The 21,424-nt window shown below is 39.1% G+C and overlaps 1 protein-coding gene across 5 annotated transcripts in view; it reads right to left on the bottom strand.

Annotated features, from left to right (window-relative positions):
* Positions 1-21,424, bottom strand: part of UBN1 (ubinuclein 1) — a 37,895-nt gene that overhangs the window by 6,812 nt on the left and 9,659 nt on the right. For 3 of the 5 annotated variants that reach the window (XM_072608052.1, XM_072608045.1, XM_072608040.1), the window contains 15 exons: positions 20,962-21,048; positions 20,409-20,504; positions 19,989-20,123; positions 19,000-19,103; positions 17,831-18,266; positions 9,781-9,851; positions 8,209-8,338; positions 7,850-7,968; positions 7,475-7,603; positions 7,150-7,293; positions 6,053-6,103; positions 5,918-5,960; positions 3,178-4,407; positions 2,151-2,403; positions 1,776-1,865 (listed from right to left, as the gene is read on the bottom strand). In XM_072608052.1, the coding sequence (XP_072464153.1) occupies positions 1,776-1,865; positions 2,151-2,403; positions 3,178-4,407; positions 5,918-5,960; positions 6,053-6,103; positions 7,150-7,293; positions 7,475-7,603; positions 7,850-7,968; positions 8,209-8,338; positions 9,781-9,851; positions 17,831-18,266; positions 19,000-19,103; positions 19,989-20,123; positions 20,409-20,504; positions 20,962-21,048 (3,118 nt within the window). The remainder of the gene's footprint in view (positions 1-1,775; positions 1,866-2,150; positions 2,404-3,177; positions 4,408-5,917; positions 5,961-6,052; positions 6,104-7,149; positions 7,294-7,474; positions 7,604-7,849; positions 7,969-8,208; positions 8,339-9,780; positions 9,852-17,830; positions 18,267-18,999; positions 19,104-19,988; positions 20,124-20,408; positions 20,505-20,961; positions 21,049-21,424) is intronic. The other 2 variants (XM_072608061.1, XM_072608067.1) reach the window with 2 other exon arrangements.

Raw genomic sequence — 21,424 nt, 5'->3', positions numbered from 1 at the left:
ATTATTTGTGTATCAGTTGGTTAATGTTTAAAAAAAAAATTCTTTTGTGGTCCATATTGTAAATGCTTTAAAAAGAAGTATCACCTGACCAAAAGTTTGAATTGCTTTATCTGTTATAAACTGTGTTAAAAATTAAAAATTAAAAAAAAAAAGCCTCTACATTGAATTATCTGCCTATCATAACAGCCTTAACAATCTGGTTCCAATCTACCTTTCCAGATTGATTTCCCATCATTCCCTTCTCAATACTCTAAAGCTCAACCAAACTGGCCTGCTTTAGTTCCTCACATACTAATTTACATGTTTTGACCTCTATGCCTTTGGATAAGCTGTACCCTCATGCCTGGAATGCACTCCCTCTTACCTATTAGAATTTCTACCTTCCTGCAAAGCTCATAGTTCAAATACCAGATCCTATGTAAGGCTTTCTTGAGTCTCTCAATTTATGAAATGTCTTCTCCAACAAAATTACTTTGAAATGACTTATCTGTATGCATATTTTTCCTCCAAAGTGGAATGCAAGCTCCTTACTTTCATGAATCACAAACTGACTGCCTGACACTTCCACCTGGATGCCCCATCAGCATCTTTTGGTAAATGTAAGAACTCTATTTCAGTAAATGTTAAGAAAGAGACTATTGAGATTCCCATGCAATTGTCCATGAAGATGGTAATGAGGATCTGTATTACAAGGGTGACAGAATGGAGAGGAGAAATCTATGATAACAGAGACAGAACAGACAGGACATTGTAAATGAATGAATAGGAGAAGGGAGTGAGAGGGAAGAGTCAAAGGTAATGCCAAGGCTGTGAATATTGGACAGTAGATGAACAGCGATGAAGCTGACAGAAACAGTCAAGTCAAAAGGAGGAGCAGATAAAGCTCAGGGCACGGATGACAAGTTCAGTTTGATACGTTGGTGGAGACACTATGCTGGCCTTCGGAGACCTGGGGTCTACAGCTCAAGAAAGAAGAGAATATAATGTGTAAGATACGCATGTGAGAGGAACTAGTGTAAAGGTGAAAACTGAAGCAGGAGGCATGAATGAGATGGTTAAGAAAAAGAGCACAGAGAAAGGAAAAAAGGAGGCTGAATATAGAATTTTGGTCAAACCCACCTTAAGGGATCAGGAAGAGGATAAAGAGTCATTAGGAATGTCACCTCTTATTTAACCTAGGCACAGAAAGCTCTTAACAGATGAAGTATAGATGGTATTTGCAGACAGGCCTTAGGAGATTTGCCATGACCTTACTGGCCCCTATGGGGATAGTGCACTGCCTCCCCTTCTGTTCTACTGAAAAAAGCAAAGGAAAAAGTTGAGATGAGTTCCCAGTGCTCCATGGAGCACCTCTACTTTTAACAAAGGCAGCCTGGCCTTTTATTAAAGCCCAAATCCTAATGACCATTTCATAAGAGAATGTATAAATAAGATCGTTAAACATTTAATCCAAAGTATAAGGCTAAAAGTGCATCAAAAACAAGTATAACCTTCATCAAATTGTTTCATGGAGCATTTATAATGAATAATAGGAAAAAACTATAAGATCCTTTAATATTTCTGCTTATACTCTTGTCACTCTCATCCACAAGGCCAGTAAAATACTTTAAAAGAGCTTCTGGAACCCTAGCATTCTTTGAATAAAATGGCAGAGATCAAATCGGTGAAGCCAAGGTAAAGACAGTGAGTGTTTTGGCATCAGACAAGGGATGTAAAGGGTGGAGGATAAGAAATGATTCACAGTGCTCACAGTAAACAGACTATCTGACAATTACCTGGCAGACTCTGCGGAATATGAGTAGACAAGGCAGAGTGTGGGAGAGGCGCTGCATGGTGCGGGCTGGAGTGCAAGCCAGCCAGAAGACCTAGAGAGAAAAACAAAGAAAGGAGGGGGAAGAAAAGGACAAACACACACATTGAGGACAGAAAACAGAGAAGTAGCTGGAGCCGTCTAGAGATCCCAGAACAAACTGATGGGCCACTCAGGGGAGAGAAACCCAGAGTCAGAATCAGCAAACCTCTCAAGGTAACACCCCCACAATCACACACCAGAGACACAAAACATGAACACAGCAGAGCAAACTCATTTGTTACAGATAGTGAGTTGCACCTCTTAGGCTTCCCAAAGGGAAAGGAGGAGAAGCACTTACTGTGACTTAGGCCATGGTGGAAAGTTCCAGGTGCAGGGCCTGTAACAATGGCATCCTTGGAGACTCCTGCTTTGGGAGATGAGTCTGCACTAAAGGAGATCACATGGAGAGGGAAAGTGTGGAGAGGAGATAAAATCCCCAGTGGTGTTGAGTTCAGACCTCCGGACAGTTTAGAACTGCTGGACTTATAGGATGGTGACAGTACACTTAAGGAAGAGGAGCTGGTTAGCAGTACAGCTCCACTTGTTCCTTTCTGGGAAAGGAATACAGAAGGTGGTCAAAGTTCAGGTAGTTAAAAGTTCTCTCTCTTTCTCTCTCTCTCTCTCTCTCTCTCTCTCTCACACACACACACACACACAGTGACATAAAAAACACAAAGACTTCCTATACATGGGAGTAAAACCAAATATAAATGATCCCTTCTGTTCCTCAGTCCTCATTTCAAAGCCCCAGCCATATATACCCCAAACAAGATTCAACAGTCTAATTCAATCCATCGTCCCTCACTGTATCTACAGTTTGTTTCAATCTAGTCAACAGCGTTAACACTAGATACTATAAATATTTTCCCAGGAAAATATATTTCACCACTTAACTACTGATTTTACAAACAACTAAATTTTTCTTCCATATGTTTTGGCATAAGAATAACCCATGGAAAGAAAAACTGCTGGCTCTTGATATTATGCTGCTCAGAACCAGAAAACCAAGTTCAGTTTTTATTAACAAAGCTAACCTCCCCTCAACTCCCCAAAGGACCTCAAATTACTACCTAAAATAATACAAAGTTCCAGTTCCTTCTTCACAAAAGGACAGTCCTTAGAATTTCTGCCACACAAAAAAACAGTCATTGTAACAAAACAGCATTACCACATCAAAGCATAAAGTCTACTTTAGTGGATTTCTGAGGCCAGCTTATTATGACCATGTGACCTTCAACTCAGCTACAGATTGGCAGGACAAGAATTGCTTCTTTAAAAATACAAAGAAAAATGTGCTGGACTTTTTGTTCAACTGTAATACTCACTGGCAAGGAGGTAGATGATGTAGCGCTACTAACCACAGCTGGCTTAAGGGAAGAGGTCAATAACTTGGCCACCCCCTGTGTCCCACCACTAGAATCTCCATTGGGGCCACCAGGTGGCGCCACTAAAGTCAGCTTCTGTGAAACTGGTGGTTTCTTCAATGTAGAACTTGGTACTGGCCGGCTGGAAGGCTGGCTAGAGGAAGAAGCCTGTACACCAGAAAGCGAGCTCCCAGATACAGAGCTCTGGACTGAAGATATTCCAGATGAAGAACTGCTAGAAGAAACCCCATGTTTAGAGATAGAGCCAGCAACAAAGGGAGACTTGTAAGATTGTCCTGAAGAACTGGATGAGTGCTTCCCTGCATAAGCCAAAGAAGCTGTGGAGGGGCCAGGGTTCTTATGAGTACTACTAGAGGCTGGGGTACTACCGGGAGAAGAAGATGCTGAGGAATGGAAGCTTGGACCTTTGGTCGACGTCTTGACCTGTTGGAGGAGGGATCGCTGGGACAGAGGGGAGGCAGCCTTTGGGCTCTGGAGCTTATTGACAAATGCAGCTGGGGGTGTGAAACTTTTCTGCTGCTGACTACTCGAGTGGAAAACTTTAACTTGAGGGGTGGGCACCAGAGGTGATGTTTGTGGTCCATGAGATGTCCGTGGTAAATTATGGTGCTTAAGTTTAGACTGGTGTGCTTCAGACAAGGTTTTACTAGGGGAAGCCTGGCAAGAGAGCTCTTTGTAACTAGAATTATCTGGTTTTTTCTCCTGAGAAGACTGCCCCAGTGCCAGTGCCTGTTCAGCCAAGAAATTAAGAGGTGACTGTAGTGAGCTAGCAGGTGATGGAGCACAAGAATTGGACTTAGGAAAGTTTCTTTTTTCCTCAGAACTTGTAAGAACTGTTACTTTATCTGTAGGGGTCTTTGGGGGTGCATGAAGAATGAATTCAGGACTCCCACTTGCTCTGTTGTTCAATGCAGCCAGTTCCTTGGACACTGCTTCCAATGAAGAGGATGGATTATGAATTAAGTCCTCATCCAGTGAGTCCTCCAGGTTGAAAGAAGCAGAATTAGCAACATTGCTGGATGTTTGAGAAGGACCCAGAGATGACAACTCCCTGGCTGGAGCACCAATGCTCATAACCATTGCCTGATGCTGCTCTGAAGGCAAACCAATGGAGCCACTTGATTGTCCTGATGGAACTGAAACCTTCTTATCAGGTTTGGTGGAAGAATCCTTAAAAAAAAAAACAAACATAAATGCTAATAATCAGAAATCATAAAATATCCAATGGAAAAAAGGGGGCAATCAACTAGCTGTGCTTCTCTGTATGATAAGAAATGAAAAAATATATGGGCTCCACATTTTTCTGACATCTATCTGGAATTTTGTATATTCATGCATGTCCCACTACTATATGGTATAGTGTAACAGAGACAGCAGAATCAAGTAGAATTTGAAATCAGGTAGTTGTATAATCCTGGGCAAGTCATTTAACCTCTCTTGACCTGTTTCCTCATCTGTAAAATGGGGATTATGACAGTTTCTGCTTCACAGCAGAAGTGTGTTGTTGTAAAAACCAAATGAGAACATATATAAAAGTTTTCCAAAACTCAAAGCCACTTACATGTCAGTTACTATTATGCTCTCTGACCCTGAGAAACAATGGGAAAGTCTAGCCTACAGATATTTACAATTTTTCCCAAACTTTTCCAAAGTGTGACTCCCCTTCAAATGCCTTGAGAGCAAAGACGGCTTCTGCTTTTCACTGTATCCCCAGTTTTTTCACCACTCTTGGGTACATCTTAAGTATTTAATAAATGAGTAAATGTCTGTGGACTGACTGAATGGCCCAGGAATTACTCTAAAATAACTTTCTCCTTTAGGTCTTACATATAGCATGACTAAGTTTGGACAACTATTATGACAAATTTATACAGTGCCTTAACATTTGTAAAGCACTTTCTTCACAGCTCTACAATACAATTATTATCCCTATTATACAGAAAAGAAACTAAGGCTAAATGAAGTGACTTTGGCAGGGCCACACTGCTAATCAATAGGTTTAAGCGCTAGAATTCCAGCCCAGACCTCTGGCTCTATACCTAATACTCCTTCTCTGCTTCCCTAAAGAGAATCATATATTTTCCTCACAGCCTACTGAGCTGAATGCTGCCATGCTTCAATAAGTTGAGAAGTGTATATTTTAGTTTTTAATCCTCTTTTCTACCATCTTACTTCTTCATTCTACTACTGTTAATGAGATGAATGAACTTTTCCTTGGCCAATGCAATTCCTAGGTATACAGGTACAGAACAAGAATACCAGATTAACATTTATATACATCTTTTGACTCCAAAGGACTTTCAAATCCGTTATCTTATTTGACCTTTGAAAAAGCCCTGTGAGATATGGAAGTGATTGTAGAACACGGAAAACAAATAAAATAATTTAATTTTTAAAAAAGAAAAAAAAAGCCCTCTGAGATAAGTAGGGCAGGTATTACTATACATATTTTACAGATGGGGAAACTGAGACCCAGTGAAAACAAAGGAATTCCCTTAAGTGTCTTGACTCCCACTCTCAGGCACTTTTCATTGAATGCCTTTCAATACAACGTCAAGAGCTATACATAAACATTCATCACCTTGAAGTGCCAAATTTTTTAAGTCACAATCTCACTTAACATGTGAGCCTGGTTAGATGGAGATAAGGACATAAAGAATATCACGTGGTAGGAGCTCACCTTCACTTTGACCTTGGCAGCAGTCATGACTTTCTTCTTGGCCCTATTCAAAAACATTAACACAAAAAAGGTTCAAAGAGCAGCTACAGAAAGGAACTAAAAGTAATCCAAGGGATGAAAACGTCAAACACTTACAGGATTGATGTCAGATGTCCATGTCCTCGCCTGCTCTCCTTAAACAGAGTCCTGAAATACAGAAATGGCAATAAGAATCTGGTCTGGCACAGTTATGTCTGCATGAAACTTTAAGAACTTCAGTTGACTAAGAATAGGGACCATACATCTTCTATTTCTTTTTTATCTTCCCACAGCGGTTAGTTAGCATGCTATTTCACACAAAGTGTATGTTCAATAAATTTTGAATGATCAGTTGGACTGGTCTCAGATAAGAGATATGGGATAACTGCAGTTATGCCAATTAAGTCAACCCTGTGTGAAGGAGTGCTGCTGGGAGGATCCCAATTCTTCAATGTTCTTTTTCTGTAGGCAACATCCCTTCTGTGTTAGTTTACCCCTTCCCTCTCAAAGATAAAATCAAGAGCTATTCACTTTACATCTTTTCTTGAAAATCTCTACAGATATTAATTCAATAATGTTTCTTGAACTATAAGGAGAGAACACAGTTTTCAAGTTACGGACAAGCTCAAGATTTCTCCAAAATTATGACTGAATCAGGACCACACAAGGGCTATAATCCTGACGCAGAGAATGCCATGTATGCTCCCTCTACCAGCTTACACATTATACCTTTTCATATCCTATTAGACATACTATATATATATACATATATACACATATATGTACATATATACATACATACACACACACACACACACACACAGTATTCTACTTTAGAGTTAAGAGAGTCTCTGAACTGAAGTAAAAAAACACTTTCTCTAGGTAAGCCCATGCCTGGCATCTCTACAACTATCTACACGATGCTGAGAATATTAATCAAGATGAATACCTTTCCCAAATATCTAGTCTAAGACACTGCTCAAATGAGAAGAGGATCAACCGAGGAGGGAAAGGTAAAACTCACATTCAACCTACCTCAAACTGAAAGAGGATAAAAAATAACAAGCACAAAAGCCCACAACAGATACTTTGCCCTTTCTTAAAGAATAAAAAATGAACACCACAGTTAAAAACTATTCTTCGTGGTTCAAGTTCCATTCAGGCCACACCTCATCAGAAAATCTTGATATTGCAGGCTGTTCATTGTCCCTCACCTGGCCTGCATCCAGCCCTTGGGCCAGAGGGGTTTGACTTCAGCATCCAGAAAAGCTTTCACATAATCTTCCCAAGACTGGGCCTTGTTCCTCTCCAACTCATAGCCATCCAGTTTCATCTTCACCACATAGCAGAGCAACTCCCTGAAGAGAGGGCAAAAATCAGACTTCAGATCAGGCTACCGAAAAATCTTTCTTCGATGAAATACTTGCTCTCAGTAGCACTGATGAGGGTGAATGATCCTAACCCGTCAGCTGCCATTAGGAACATGGATTTAGATAACTGCTCCACAAACCCTCCAACTGATCCAAAGTCTGGGCACACCTGATTTCATCATTCCACTGGAATTTCTTCCGAGGTCCCATGATGCGTTTACCCCCTTTCTCTTCATCTTCCTCCTCATCAGAACAAATACGTTCTCTCTGGTCCTTGTCTTTCTCCTCCTCCAGCATCCTACAGGATGAATGGAATTGTTAAGTGGTACCATAAGGTCACCACATAAGAACCACCTCCTCCCAGAGCCCCATGACGGATGAGACTACTAGCACATACCACCCAGGAGATAAAAAAGCTGCGGAAGACTCATAGTCCCATTCAGAAAACACAAGCAAAAATCCTGAGAAATGGGACGGTGGAGAAAAGAAAAGTGAGAAAGAAAGAGGAGAGCAAGGTAACGCAGAAGGAGTAGAGAAGACTTACTTAGCAAACTTTGCTTGTGTGTGTGCCTGGCACTCTTCCTGGTATTTGGCCATCTGCTCCGGCATTGCCCTGCCAATAGCTTCTTTAAGTTTCTGCAGAGGTTCCTTCAGACGCCCTCCCTGCAGAGAGCATTATATACCAGAACTCTAGTTTACTCACTATTTCTTATACTAAGAATACTCTTCAGCAACAACTTAGTCACTGGCAGTGCAATAACAGAGGTGGCACCCTGGCATCCATAAACACTCAAGTACAAATCTCAGGTATATTCAGAATTGAAGGAAAACTGCCCCAAACACCAGGAGCTAATCTCAAAAGCTGGCTACAGGGCCACAGTGCGCCACTCCAGGATGACCCACCTGCTCATAGAGATGAAGTCTGCGAGCACGTTTGACCAGTGTGTCCTTGCTGCAGGGCAGGAATGACGCAAGATAGGCATATACCCCAGAACGGATCTGGCTACTCAGCTCCCGAGACTGCACTTCTATGCTGAAGGACAGAACAAAGTGATCAATGGCCTGCAACTCACTATGACTTGTCTCATCAAATGACATCTACTATGGAAAATTCTGAGTAGCCAAGAAAAATGATAACTCAATCCATCTCAGATCACTTGACACAACTCAGAGAGTCAATGCAACACAGCCTTAGCAATTCTCAGACAAAAACAGCAACTCCAAAACCTGAGAAGCTTTTCTAATCATTGTAATTCAAATAAGACAAGTCTACCATTTCAAAAAATAATAACAAACAAGGGATGGCTAAAAAGTCAACACAACAAAGTCTAAGGAAAAACTATCCTCTATTGGAAAAGTCTTAAATACACTCTACTCCATAGAAGAAGAAGCATATATTCCAAAAGTTGAAAGTAGTGGCTTGTTTGTTGTCATATGAAAAAAATATCACAGCATAACTCAGTAGCTTTCAAGTCCAATTTTCAGCAATACTCAAGACTAGGTGTCAAGAAAATCCTTACCTTTGCTATGCCTGAGTTTCCCAATCTATATAAAAGAGAAGATACGTATCTTCTTCAACTAAGCCCAACAGTACCCTACTTGTATGAAGTAGATCCCCTTTTGAAGTACAAAGCCCACTAACAAATGCTAATTCTAGCTAACTTTCCTGAAAATTCCACATCCTCAGAGTGATCAGTATAGATCTACAATGCTCGAGATAATTTTCAAACTCATTACAAAATTACAACAAACTCTTCCAAATGGAAAATGATCAATCCTTTTCTGTGCCACAATGGAACTGTGAGAAGGGGTGGGAAGACACCAATCTCTTCTACCACCAGATGCAAATCAAAGCCAAAAAGAAATATACTTCTTCACTAAAAAGAAAAAAATCCATACAGAGAATATAATGTTGATGATCCAAAAGTCAACTCGTATATGACACCCAGAACTGGCTTAGAGAACAAAAGGAGTTGAAAGGAAGAAAGGTCTTTGACAAAGCAGCCAGGAACGATGAAAAGCCCAGGATGGAGAAAGTACTCCTGTAACTTCACCAGGGTGGTAGTCAATCTTGTCATTCTTCTGAATTCAATGCCTAGACTCGCAGAGAGGCTTGACAGAAAAAAAAATGAAAGCATGTCCTCTTCTGATCTCACATATGCTGAGAGAGACTTAGAGGTTTTTAATCCAGAAAAAAACACCCTCCTTCAGTAGTCTGTGACTACCACAGGCCTTCTACCAGGGATTAGCAAAAAAGAGTTCAGTTCCTTGGAGGCAGAGAAATCAACATACAAACATTGCTACTGAACAAAATACCATCAAACCAATCCAGTTCTTTTTTCACTTTCCCAGGTTACTAAACCCTTTCCAGGTTCAAATAAATACTTTTGGTCTAAGTACATATTCCTATTCCTGAACCCCCAAGTCTTGCTCCATTCTAACACAGACAAATACAAACAAGTAAAGAATACTCACTCCAGCAGGATGCCATTAATATCCTGGGTGAAGAACCTCTGTTTGCTCTCTCCCTCTGCAGCTCTGGCAGCCTGGTTCATATTAGACAGCAATATCTGTTAGTGTACACACACACACAGATACACACACATACACACACACACAAGGGCACAAGAGCAAGCAGTCTTTAAAGAGTAACAGACATGAGCACCAACAAGCTTCAACAATAAAACTCTTTATTCTAGTCTATCCTAGGTTAAAAAAACAACAACAAAGACACTTAGGACTAACTCTCCAGAGAAGGTATACCCAAGTTCCTTATAAATGCCTATGCATTGCAAAATATCTTTATACTTCCCAGGACTTAGGGAAACTAGTCACACAAAGAAAAATCAAATCAGAAGGGTAGAAATGTGAATGATTCTTGACCTCTAAGTACTGATAAAACTGAAGCCAAGCTAGTATAGTCAACTACAGAAAATTCTCCTTAAACCAGTGCAATACAGAATTGGTACCTGTCATTTAACACATCTACTTAAGAAATGGCAAGAAATGTTTATAATAATGGCCTTTTTTAAGGCCCTAAAGTACTTGGTTTAGTTTTAATGGGGTATATCATATTAGCAGTGCCAGCGGGCCTAGAGGCAAGAAGACCTAAGTTTAAATTTGGCCTCAGACACTTAGAAACTTACACTTACTAGTTAGACAATACTAAAACATCTGAACAGTAACATTCCATACCCAGAACATACTATTCCCAGACTAGGCCATTAAACAGGGATATTTTACTCTTCACAAAAACATCACCCAGGACCTCCATTGTAATGCACTCCAAAGTTGAATTTTTTTGTACATACTTAGATGTCTCTCTCCACAGAATGTAAGTTCCTAAGGGGAAGGAGGATACTGGCTCATTTATGTCCACTGCATCCCCAGTCCCTTGTACATAGTAGATACTTGAATGTTTGTTGATTAATTGATAGGAGCAGCACAATAAAGTGGAAAGAATTTGGAGTCCAGAGGACTCCACTTCAAATCTCAGTTCTGTCATTTATTAAATGTGTGGCCTTCAATAAGTCATTATTCTCAGGTCTGTTTTCAATCAATAAATAATATTAAGCACCTATTATGTGACAGGGAGTATACTAAGTGCTGAGGATACAGAAAGAGGCAAAAGATAGTCCCTGCCCTCAAGAATTTTACAATGTAATGGAGGAAACAAATACATACACAAAGTAAGGTATACACAGCATAGAAAATAAGTAACAGAGCAAAGGCACTGAAATTAGAGGGGTTGAGGAAGGCTTCCCGTGCAGGGTGGGAAGCCAGGAGGGTCAGTAGTCAGAGCAGAGAAAGGAAGAGTGTTCCAGGAATGAGGTATAGTCAGAGAAAATGTTCAGGACTATGAAAGAGAGTCTCTTGAACAGCAAAGAATACAAGTTAGGGAGAAAGGTTTAAGAAGACTAGAAAGGTTGGAAGAGGCTGCTAAGTTTATGAATTCCAAACAGAACATATTGTATTTGATGCTGGGGGGCAATAAGAAGACACAGGAGTTTACTGATTGGGGGCAGAGGGGGTATGTGATATTATCCGACTTGTGTTTTAGGAACATCACTTGAGTGGCTGAAGGGAGGATGGACTGGAGTGGGGAGGGAGACTTGAGACAGGCAGATCCACCAGCAGACTATTGTAGTAATCCAGGTATGAGATGATGAGGTCCTGCACCATAGTGGTGACAGTGTCAGAGGAGAAAAAGGGGCATATCTGAGAGATGTTGCAAAGGTGAAATCAACAGATCTTGGCTACAGACTGGATATGGTGGTGAGCAAGAGTGAAGAATGCAGGACGACTCTCAGGTTTCAAGGGATAGAGAGGATGGTGTTGCCCTCTACAGTAATAGGGAAAATAAAGTGGTAGAGGGAAGAAAATGAATTACTTTTTGTACTTATTCAATTTAAGAATGTCTACTGGACACCCAGCATTCAAGTAGAGGTCAGCAGAGAGAGAGAAAGGGGGGGGGGGCAAGAAAGGTAGATTTGAGAATCATTAGCATAGAGACAGGAGCTGAGGAAATCACAAAGTGAAGCAATTAAAGGAAAAAAAGAGAGTCCTGGACCGAACTCTGAGGGACACCTATGGTTAGAATGTGTGCTCTGAAAGAAGATCCAGCAAAGAACACAGAGAAGGTGTCAGGTAGGAGAAGAGTATCAAGGAGTGATCAACAGTGTGAAAGGCTGTAGAGAAGTCAAGGAGAATGAGGACAGAGAAAAGGCCATTGAATCTGGCAACTACAACTGAAGAATTATTAACAACTTTGGAGACAGTAGTTTCAGTAGAATAAGGCTGGAAGCTGGATTGTAAGGGGTTAAGAAAAGGAGAGAAAGGGAAGGCATCTATTGTAAAACGCCTTTTTGAGGTTAGCTAAAAAGGACAGAAGCAATATAAGATGATAGCAGGGATGGAATGATTAAGAGTTTTGTTTTTCAGGAAAGGCATGGGCATATTTATAGGCAGTAGGAAATTAGTAGAGAGAGAAAATAAATGATAGCGATGACAGAGAAGTAATCTACTGGAGAGTAGATAATACCATCTGGTCTATTCCACCTGAACAGATAAAGGTGTTAGCCTTAGGAAGGAGTAAGGCCACTTCATCATATGAGGCAAGAATGTAGGAAGATAGAGTAGTAGGAGATGAGGAAGAAGTGAGAAGAGTTCACAGAGAATGGCTTCAATTTGTTCTGTAAAATCCGGAGCAAGGTTTTCAGCTGGGAGAATGGGGGAAGGGGAGACCTAAGTGATTTGAAGAGATGAAAAGGTTTAGAAGAGCTGTGTAGAGCACAATAGTGAGTTCATGAGGGAAGGACAGTAGGACTGCCTAGAAGCAGTGAGGGGACTAGTTTTCATAACTGGGGAAAAAAGGAGGTTTGATTAGATGGCCACTAAAGTCCCTTCCAGTTCTGAATCTATAAGGCTACAACCTTGAAGGTGAAGGTATAAACCAGGAAAACCTACACTGCAAAGATAAATACACAAGTATTTCCTGTCTGAGGCCATCAAAAAATGAAAAAAAAAACTTTCAGAAATAATACTGCGAGACCAAAGCGCACTATTTTCACTTTCTGTATTTTTTTCATGGTGCTTTTTTCCTCTGGGTCTGTGTTTTCTTTCACAACATGACTAATACGGTAATATGATTTACATGATTGAACATGTATAATCTATATCAAATTACTTACTGTCTCAGGAAGGGGGAAGGTAAGGGGGAGAGAGAGAAAATTTGGAACTCAAAAAAAATTTTAATGAATGTTAAAAATTGTCTTTACATGTAACTGGAAAAAAATAAAATATTATTCATTTAAGGAAGAAATAACACTGCAAGATTTTATATATGGTAATTAGTCACCAAGGGCTGAGACAGTGTTACAGAGAAAAAATTTCTGTTAACTAGGGAATTTATATCAGAGTAGACTGCCATCACCCAATCAGAAAGCGCAATAGAGAAAATGATTTCTCTAGAGGAGGTGGTCAGAAACATGGAATCCACAAGCCAAAGACAGACAAATGGAATTCTCAAATGCCGGGCTTTTTAGGAAGAAGGAATCAGTTACTTGGAGTCAGAAAGACAAAATCTATCTCCCAGACATTTGCTAGCTACATAATGTTGGATAAGGCATTCAGTTTCCCTGTCTTTAAAATGGCACTAATAATTGTAACTACCTCGGAGTAGTTGTGCGGATCAAATGAGAAATAATGCACATAAAGTGCTTTGCAAATATTACAGCATCAATGTTAAGGACAGGAATAGGGACTGGACCAGTCAGTCCTTCTACAAATGGAGGTCAGCACCTGCTCTTCAGTTTATTGCCCAGAAAACAGAGAGGTTTGATGACTTGCCCAAGGTCCCATAGACATTAAGTATGAGTCAGAGGCAGGACACTAACACTGGCCGTCTTGGTTCCAAGGCCAGCTCTCTATCCGCTGCGCCGCGCTGCCACTAATGTCCATGTGCTTATCATTATTATTATTAGCTTTTGACACATTTAATCTGCCATTATCTAAACTTTGGATATTTCCTACTTTCTATCTTGATACTTTTATCCCACAAAAAACTGTAGCTTTAATTTGTGGGGAAAAATAATTATTCACTCCATATAGCTTAGGTTTACTTCACTAGTTAATAATAAAAAAGCAGCTTCACCATACCATTTTTATGAATGTCTCTCCAAATCTGATTTAACAACTGTTTTCCAACTATCAGCTGAAACCACTTATATAGCTTATTATCTGTAATCATATTCATCTTTTTCAGTATCACCCATCTCTTATGAACTTTGAAAGCTGTGTGAAACTTTATGGATTTTGTTTTCACCTTTAGGTTTTCATTTCTATCTGTAGTTGATATATCCATCTATTCATGTGCATTTGAGAGTGGAATTTATAAAAAGCACCAAAAAAATTCTCAAAGCAAACCTTCGATAACCTTCATCTTAAAGATGAAGAACCATCTTTTTTTCCACAAGTATATAAATGGGCAAATATTTGATAACCTGGGAAAAATAATCAGAATACCCAGACCATGAGAATTTACTATATGTGAACTTTTTTATGGTTTATATTATTAACTTTTATTAGGAAATACTAGTTTCAATATGGACAGCCATACTTCTAAGAAATCTATAAGCTTTTAAAATCAACTCCAAATAACAAGACTTTTTCTGATGCTTAATTCTGTCAGTGCTCAAAAAAAAATTTTAATCACTTTGTTTTGTTCAATCACTTTAACATTTTTAACATTAATGCTAAACTGAAACATCCAATAAGACCCTGGGTCACCTCAAAGTACAATGTTGGGAGAACTGCCAACATACTAAAACTTTATCAAGACATTACCTGAGAAGACAATCTGAATTACCTCTAAACCATTGTTTTCTCCTTCTCTAAACATTCTAGCAACAGTTAAGGGGGCTATGCCAACAAAGTGGACCTGATATAGTCAAAAGTAAATTGAATTAAAAGGCAAGATCGTCTCAAAATGCCTGGACTCACTAGGATTCATGAATTGTATAGAATTAACACTGAGGGTTCCTTTTTCAGCTGTACAGGGTTAATAGCCAAATTCAGCTAAGAACTTCTATATCAACCTCAGGTAGAAATTGAGGGTAAGGTACGAAGGCTATAACAAAGATTACAAAAACATGCCATGCCTTTCCTTCAATAGCCTTTGAGCTGTCTAATGAGCAAATTTTAAAAAACTGTACCCTAGTTTGCTATTAAATTAAAGCAACATATTTAATTCTTGTCCCATATTAAGAATTAAGACACTTTCTCATGAACATCAATAACCACCTCACATTAATGTAGTACTTCGATGTTTGCAATGCACTGGCCTGGGGGAACAAAGGACCAGTAACGTAGATGGTGCAATTATTATGATTCCAATTTAACAGAAGAAGAAAAGGGTTTAATCTAAGCTGCATGACGGCAGAGACAGCTTCACTTTTGTCTTCTCTCAGAAATACAGAGCAAATAAGGGTAAGTTATTCCCTCTCATCTGCTCTATATTTCAGACAAATTGGTCTACTTGCTGTTTCTCTACAGACATTTCATCTTCATTTCTGTGCCTGTGCTCAGAATGCCTATCCTGTGCTTAGAATGTTTTCCCACTTCATCGCTACTTCTCAAATGCTTATTTAAAATTCCTGATTCATGATTTCCCTCTAGACTACCCCACACACTAGGGGCATTTTTTTTTAAAGTTTGATCACACAGTGGTAAGAACTGAAACAAGAAGTGAACTTACTATATATCTATGTCTATATCTATCTGAAGACGGATAAGCAGATACACCAAGTTGCCTTTTTCTTCACAGCAACAAAGAACAAAATGCATCAATCAGGTTGGAACTAATTTATGAATTTTCTTTGGCCAAGTCTAAAAATCATCAAAATACCACTATAAGAGTAAAAGAACTCATAAAATTGCTAATATGTTTATAAGTAGCAAGCTCCATATGATCAACAGATTAAGATCAATGTAAAAATGCAATGTCCATTTCAAAATCTGAAATCATGTATTATACGTGAAAGATCTATTAGCTGAGAGGGTCATAGAATTACAGGATCTGAAACTGGAAGTGGCTTTAAGAGCCATCTAATTCAAATTTTCACTTTACAGATGAGAAGAGTCAGGGTCAAGATTGGGGATATCAATTTGCCTCATCCAAATCTGACATCCCAGTTAAAATGGAGAGGTGTCAAATTTTCTAAATTAAGTTTCTTTGACCACAGGTGGGAAAAAGACTCAGCATTTCCATATGTTTTTATTTCAGGCTTGCAAAATTAAATGCCACTACATCAAGTCTCTCTCTTTCACCTACTCACCAACTGTATTTTAATGTACAAAGAATGCTTTGTAAATCTTAAAAGTACCACATGGAAATGTCAGTGATTATTTTCTTAATGTTGCCTATCTTCATTTTACCTCCAACACACATGAACAAGAATAAAAAATTAACCAACAAATTAAGACAATTTCATAACCATAAGGTTATCAAATAATCTTCCCCTTAAAAACAACTGTTTCCTGAACCACAACCCAAGAGCACTTACATAGTATATATAAGCAATCTATACTTCATTTTCCAATTAAAACTGCCCAAAAGTATTTCTCAAGAGATATAAAGTAAAGAGTATCACTTATCTGATAAGAACATAATTTGCTTACGGAAAAAAGCAAACAATTCAGGAATTCAATTTCATTCCATCTCTGGAAACCACTAGCTGATGCTGTAAACTCCATTTACTAAAGCTAAAGCCTTTGTGATAAATTCAAAAGAATTCTGTTGCAAAAATCTTAGCACAGTAATTCAATACCATGCGACAACATAGTAATTCATTCAGAGTAACTCCCAAAGGAGGCCATGAAATTCTAACTCCAAGATGTCAAATCCTCAGGATAGCCTATTAAAAGGCTATCCAATGCAAGGGATAGAAAGTATGTGAATTCTCATGTGATCTGAATGCAAATGTAGGACACAGGGGCCAAAAGCATCAATTTCAGATCATCTCCTTCCAACTAGATGCCATTAAGATATGGTCTGACTATCTACTCATGATGGAACCATTTATTCCTATCGTTAAATGTCAATGAAAGATTTTAGCTTCTATTACACAACACTAATAGTGATAAAATAGGTATTTGTATAACAATATGATCTAGTAACTTTATGCCTTGTGTTCAATTTTTCTTTGAAGATGAAGGAATTTTCTCCAACTCAAATACATACTCTGGAGTTTACGGTGAGTATAGACAGTGGATATATTAGAGGTCAAAATGCCTAATGGCGCATATGTAATTACAAATTCAGTAATGTGTTACTCAACTTACAAAAATTCACTTTATAGAGGATGTTCTCCCAGTTTCTGGGGAAAAAAATAGCAGAAATCTAATGGATGTTAGATTCTTAAAACTGTTTTTATAGTGTACTAATAGTGAATAAAACGAAGCCTCTCAGCATTTTGCTATCTCGAGATGCTAAATTCAGAAAGAGGCTATCACAATGTCCACGCATGTTCACTTTGCATTTTTATACCAATGGACTGAATGCCTATTGCTTTCAATAAGCAATTCAAAGTATTTGTGAGATTCACCAAGAAGTAATAGTACCGAAGTATTTTTCCTCCTTAGGTATTTTCAAATGATTCTTCAGGTAATACTATAAAATTCAATGTGAAACATTGCAGACTACTTCATGCCCAAGCCTACCGTAGAAGGGAGTGGACACCATGTGGTAACATAAGTGACAGAATACACAGATAGAGGGAAAGCAATATGGCAACAAAGACTGGCTTGCATATTTACCAATACAAAAGGTTATAGGAATAATTTAAATTGACATTTAAAAGAATTTTAAGACTGAAAGGTAAAGCTCATACTGTGCCTCATGCCCAAGAATGAAGAAAAATAAATCTAAAAAACAGCTAAAACTGACATCTCACTAGGGTTACTACAGAAACTGTGCTTCCTGTGATGCTGGCAAGGCCTTAATTATAATTACATCTGGTCACCATACCTGAGCCAGCTCCTTGATACGTTTCTCCAGGGACACTGGCAGACCTTCTGGCAGGGAAGGGGGTTGTTTGAATTCCTGGTCCAATCCCACAAGAGAATCACTTTCATCATCCACATCATGAAATGGACTTCCCTCTGGAGACTCGCTGAGGAGCTGTTCTAAGTCCAGATCAGTCAGTGAGTCCATGGCAGTAGCTGCCTGAAGCAGGTCATTGTCAGAAGCAGAGCCAAAGAATGAGAGCAAGGGATCTGGCATGCTTTCCACCTCCCGTGTACTCTGAGTTTCGGCAGGCGACACTGCTATTGGCTTATGTTCCTCATCCCTCTTCTTCTGGGCTTCTTTCTCCTTCTGAAATTTCTTTAACATTTCCTTAACACTTAGAGCTCCAGAATACTTCTTTTTCTTCTTCTCCTTACTGGCATTCAGTGCTGTGAAGCTGAAAGCAAGAAAAAAAAAGGTTACAATGACCGCAAAAAACCCCCAAATGGAAACGCACAGAGGCACTTCACACCTGCTCCCAGACTCAACAGTCTCCACGTGGACCTCACAGTCAAAAGTCCACCCTGTTATCCTCCTCCCTCCTCCTGGCAAATGGAGCTCCTTCTTCCTAAGACCAAAGCTTAAAATTTAACACAGGTTAGCAAAGCATTGTCACATAATGCTAATATCCGATGGGTTTTTTTTTAAACCACTGCCAGGCTGAAATAAAAGATTGCAAAAGAAATCAAGAGAGAGATTTAAAAGTGGAAAACTGAAGCAGCAGAGAACAGCAGCAACTTGTGGAGCATCTAGGGGTGAGACTGAGTGAGGAGAAGTAAGCATGACCAGAAAAGAGACGCAGGAGAACAGGAAAGACAGACATGGAACTGGGCCAAAGACAGAGAAGTGCCCAAAGAGAATAAGAAACATTAGCAATCATCTAGAGACAGAAAAAGATGCTAACGCTGACAGTGTAACAAATACAACTTTGGATACCTGACCACACAGAGACGGGAGAGTGAATTGAATATGCCCAGAAATGACACTGTGGGGAGGGGTGAGAGAGGATGGGAAGGTCAGTCCCTGCTGCTTCTTCTGATACTGTGTGGAAGAGGGGTAAGTCAGCTCCCAGGTGTCTAGCCCTAACATTTCAAATTTTATCCTATCAAACACAAGCTGCTGCCTCTCACCCGGCTTTGGGAAACTTGGACTTTTTCGATTTCTTCTCCTTGTCATAAGAGTCATCTTTTTTCTTCTTCTTTATCTTCTCACCACCTTCTTTCAACTTCCGCTTCTGAGAATTAAAGACAAGGCACAGTTACACAGCTCCCTAACTCAGGGAGCAAGTGCTTTACACAGCACTGGCCTTGCTCCTCCCAGGACACACTCTGAAACCAGCCTCATGTCCTTCATCAACAGTGACTTTCCAGATCAGTCCCTGGACAACAAAATTCTATACCACAAACCCGCAGCAAGTCAACAAAATGATTCCGTTGACAATGTCTGCTGGAAAAGCCTGGGACTGAGGCAACAGTGGGGTATTTCTTTAGCCCTTCAAGAGGAACCCCCTCAAGTTGAAATGAGCTTCCTAAAAGGACAAATACAAGAAAAGCCCATATGTATGTATTTACCAAAAAAAAAAAATTGATCCTTTAAAAATAGACATATTGATGTACATATGAAAAGTTAGTTTTTTAAAAATATCTTAGGGCTGGTTAATTGACAGCCCTGGGAACTGAAGTCCTCTACATGTCCACAGAACAGATACAGCATGGGTAGTGCAAACTTCCCTAGCTCCACACCTTTTATGAACCTCAGCCCTGCCTCCAAAAAAGACTACCCTGAGGGATCCATCTTCAAGCCCCAATCATTGAGGACTTTGTTGAAATGTCAGTACCAATTTTGACAGGAAAACTTCAAGATATGGACACTTGACTACCAGGAGATGACAGCTCCAAAGTCCAACTCGGCTCATTTATCACTGAATAGGCATGAGAGGTGGACTGTCCGTCACTACCAACCAGGCAGGATCTGAACTAGCAACTATTTATAACCAATTTTCTGAGCCATTAAGAACTCAAATGGTCTTTCTAGAACTTCACATTTCCCTTTTGGCAAAGTCAATTCATTTTCTTAGAATTTTATGTAACAAAACATCTCTAAAAAGCGAATTTCTAACCTTAGGAGATTTCTTCTTCTTTTCCTTAATGAAGTCATCCTCAGATTCTGATGCTTGTCTGAATTGCAGTGTTCCCGAGTTAATATAAAATCCTCCATACTTTGTAGTCAGAGAAGCAGGAACAAGCTCATCATACTGGTGGGGGGGGAAACCCACAAAATGTTAGCTATACTTTATTAGTGAATACATCTCAGGGGTGTGAAGATCCAAGAAAAATTAATGCCAGTCTCTCATTCTGAGAAGGCATGACAAAATATTTCCCTATGTTCCCCCAGAGGTAATATTGCTTCTCCTTCATGAAATTGCTATGTTCTTAGCTCAGAATACCCACACTCTGTTCCCATAACCCTGAATTTCCTGGTGTTTATTATAAGTATCTGGAGAATTCAAGTTCTGTTATCACTTTTGTTGAATACTCACTGCTTCAGAGTTATCGATGAAGGAATCGGATTCATCATACCCATAACCCATGTCAATTAAATCCTGTATTCTGTCCTTCCTGCGCTTTTTTCCACCCTAAAATAAAAGAAGATCATTCATATAGACCTTTCTACTAAATATTCTTGTAATTGACTGGTACCACCTTATATCATGACTAATGACTAGGAATTGCTAAATATTAGTTACCAAAAGTGGTTGCAAAAAAAATATCTTCCTTGAAGATATTTTAAAGCATGACAGATTTTTTGAAATCCATAGAGCAGTTTAAGAGAAAGGAATAAACCAAATAATATCTTCCAGTCCTTGCTAGCTTTAAGATTCTAAGTAATAAGAAAAATTTCCTTCTTCCTCTAGTTTAGCTATAAAGAATATTTCCTATAAGAAATATGTATTTTACTAATCATGAATCCACTGGTTTAATATTTTTATTCTGTCCTATACTTGTTTCTCAATATTCATATCATCTTATAAACCCCTAGAGAACCTCTTCTACCCCCAAAAAAGTTAACTTAGCCTAACAGAGGAGACTTACATATTTCTCTTCAAATTTCCGAGCAAGAGCTTCCACCTTATGCCTTTCCTTTTCTTCATCGTTGAAAGGATCCAAGACGTCTTTCTTCTATGGAGAAAAGTTGGACAAATACAGTTCACAGAATCTTCTCCGTAATTTACAGAGTAATGAGTAGTCAATTAATGAAGAACCACTTTATTAAAAAGGAATGATAGACTACATTTTACCATGCTGTTGTCACTCTTGTTGGTGATTCTGAAAAGAATAATTTCAACTCAACAAGAACTAAATGGGTACCCCACTTTGTGCATGGCATGTATTGGAAAAGATTAATAGACTTCTGATCAAGATGTCTGCCTGAATTGGGACAACGCACCCAGCTTTCACGTATCTACTCCAGCAAAAACTGAAAAATTATCAGACTGAAAAATTACCAATAAATCTAATGAGAAACTACAGTGACCTCAGTCTCTCCAGAACTGCA

The sequence above is a fragment of the Notamacropus eugenii genome, chromosome 1 (assembly GCF_028372415.1).
Source record: "Notamacropus eugenii isolate mMacEug1 chromosome 1, mMacEug1.pri_v2, whole genome shotgun sequence".
Taxonomy (NCBI): domain Eukaryota; kingdom Metazoa; phylum Chordata; class Mammalia; order Diprotodontia; family Macropodidae; genus Notamacropus; species Notamacropus eugenii.
Note: the sequence above shows the minus strand (reverse complement) of the source record. Positions and strands in the feature narration are given on the sequence as shown.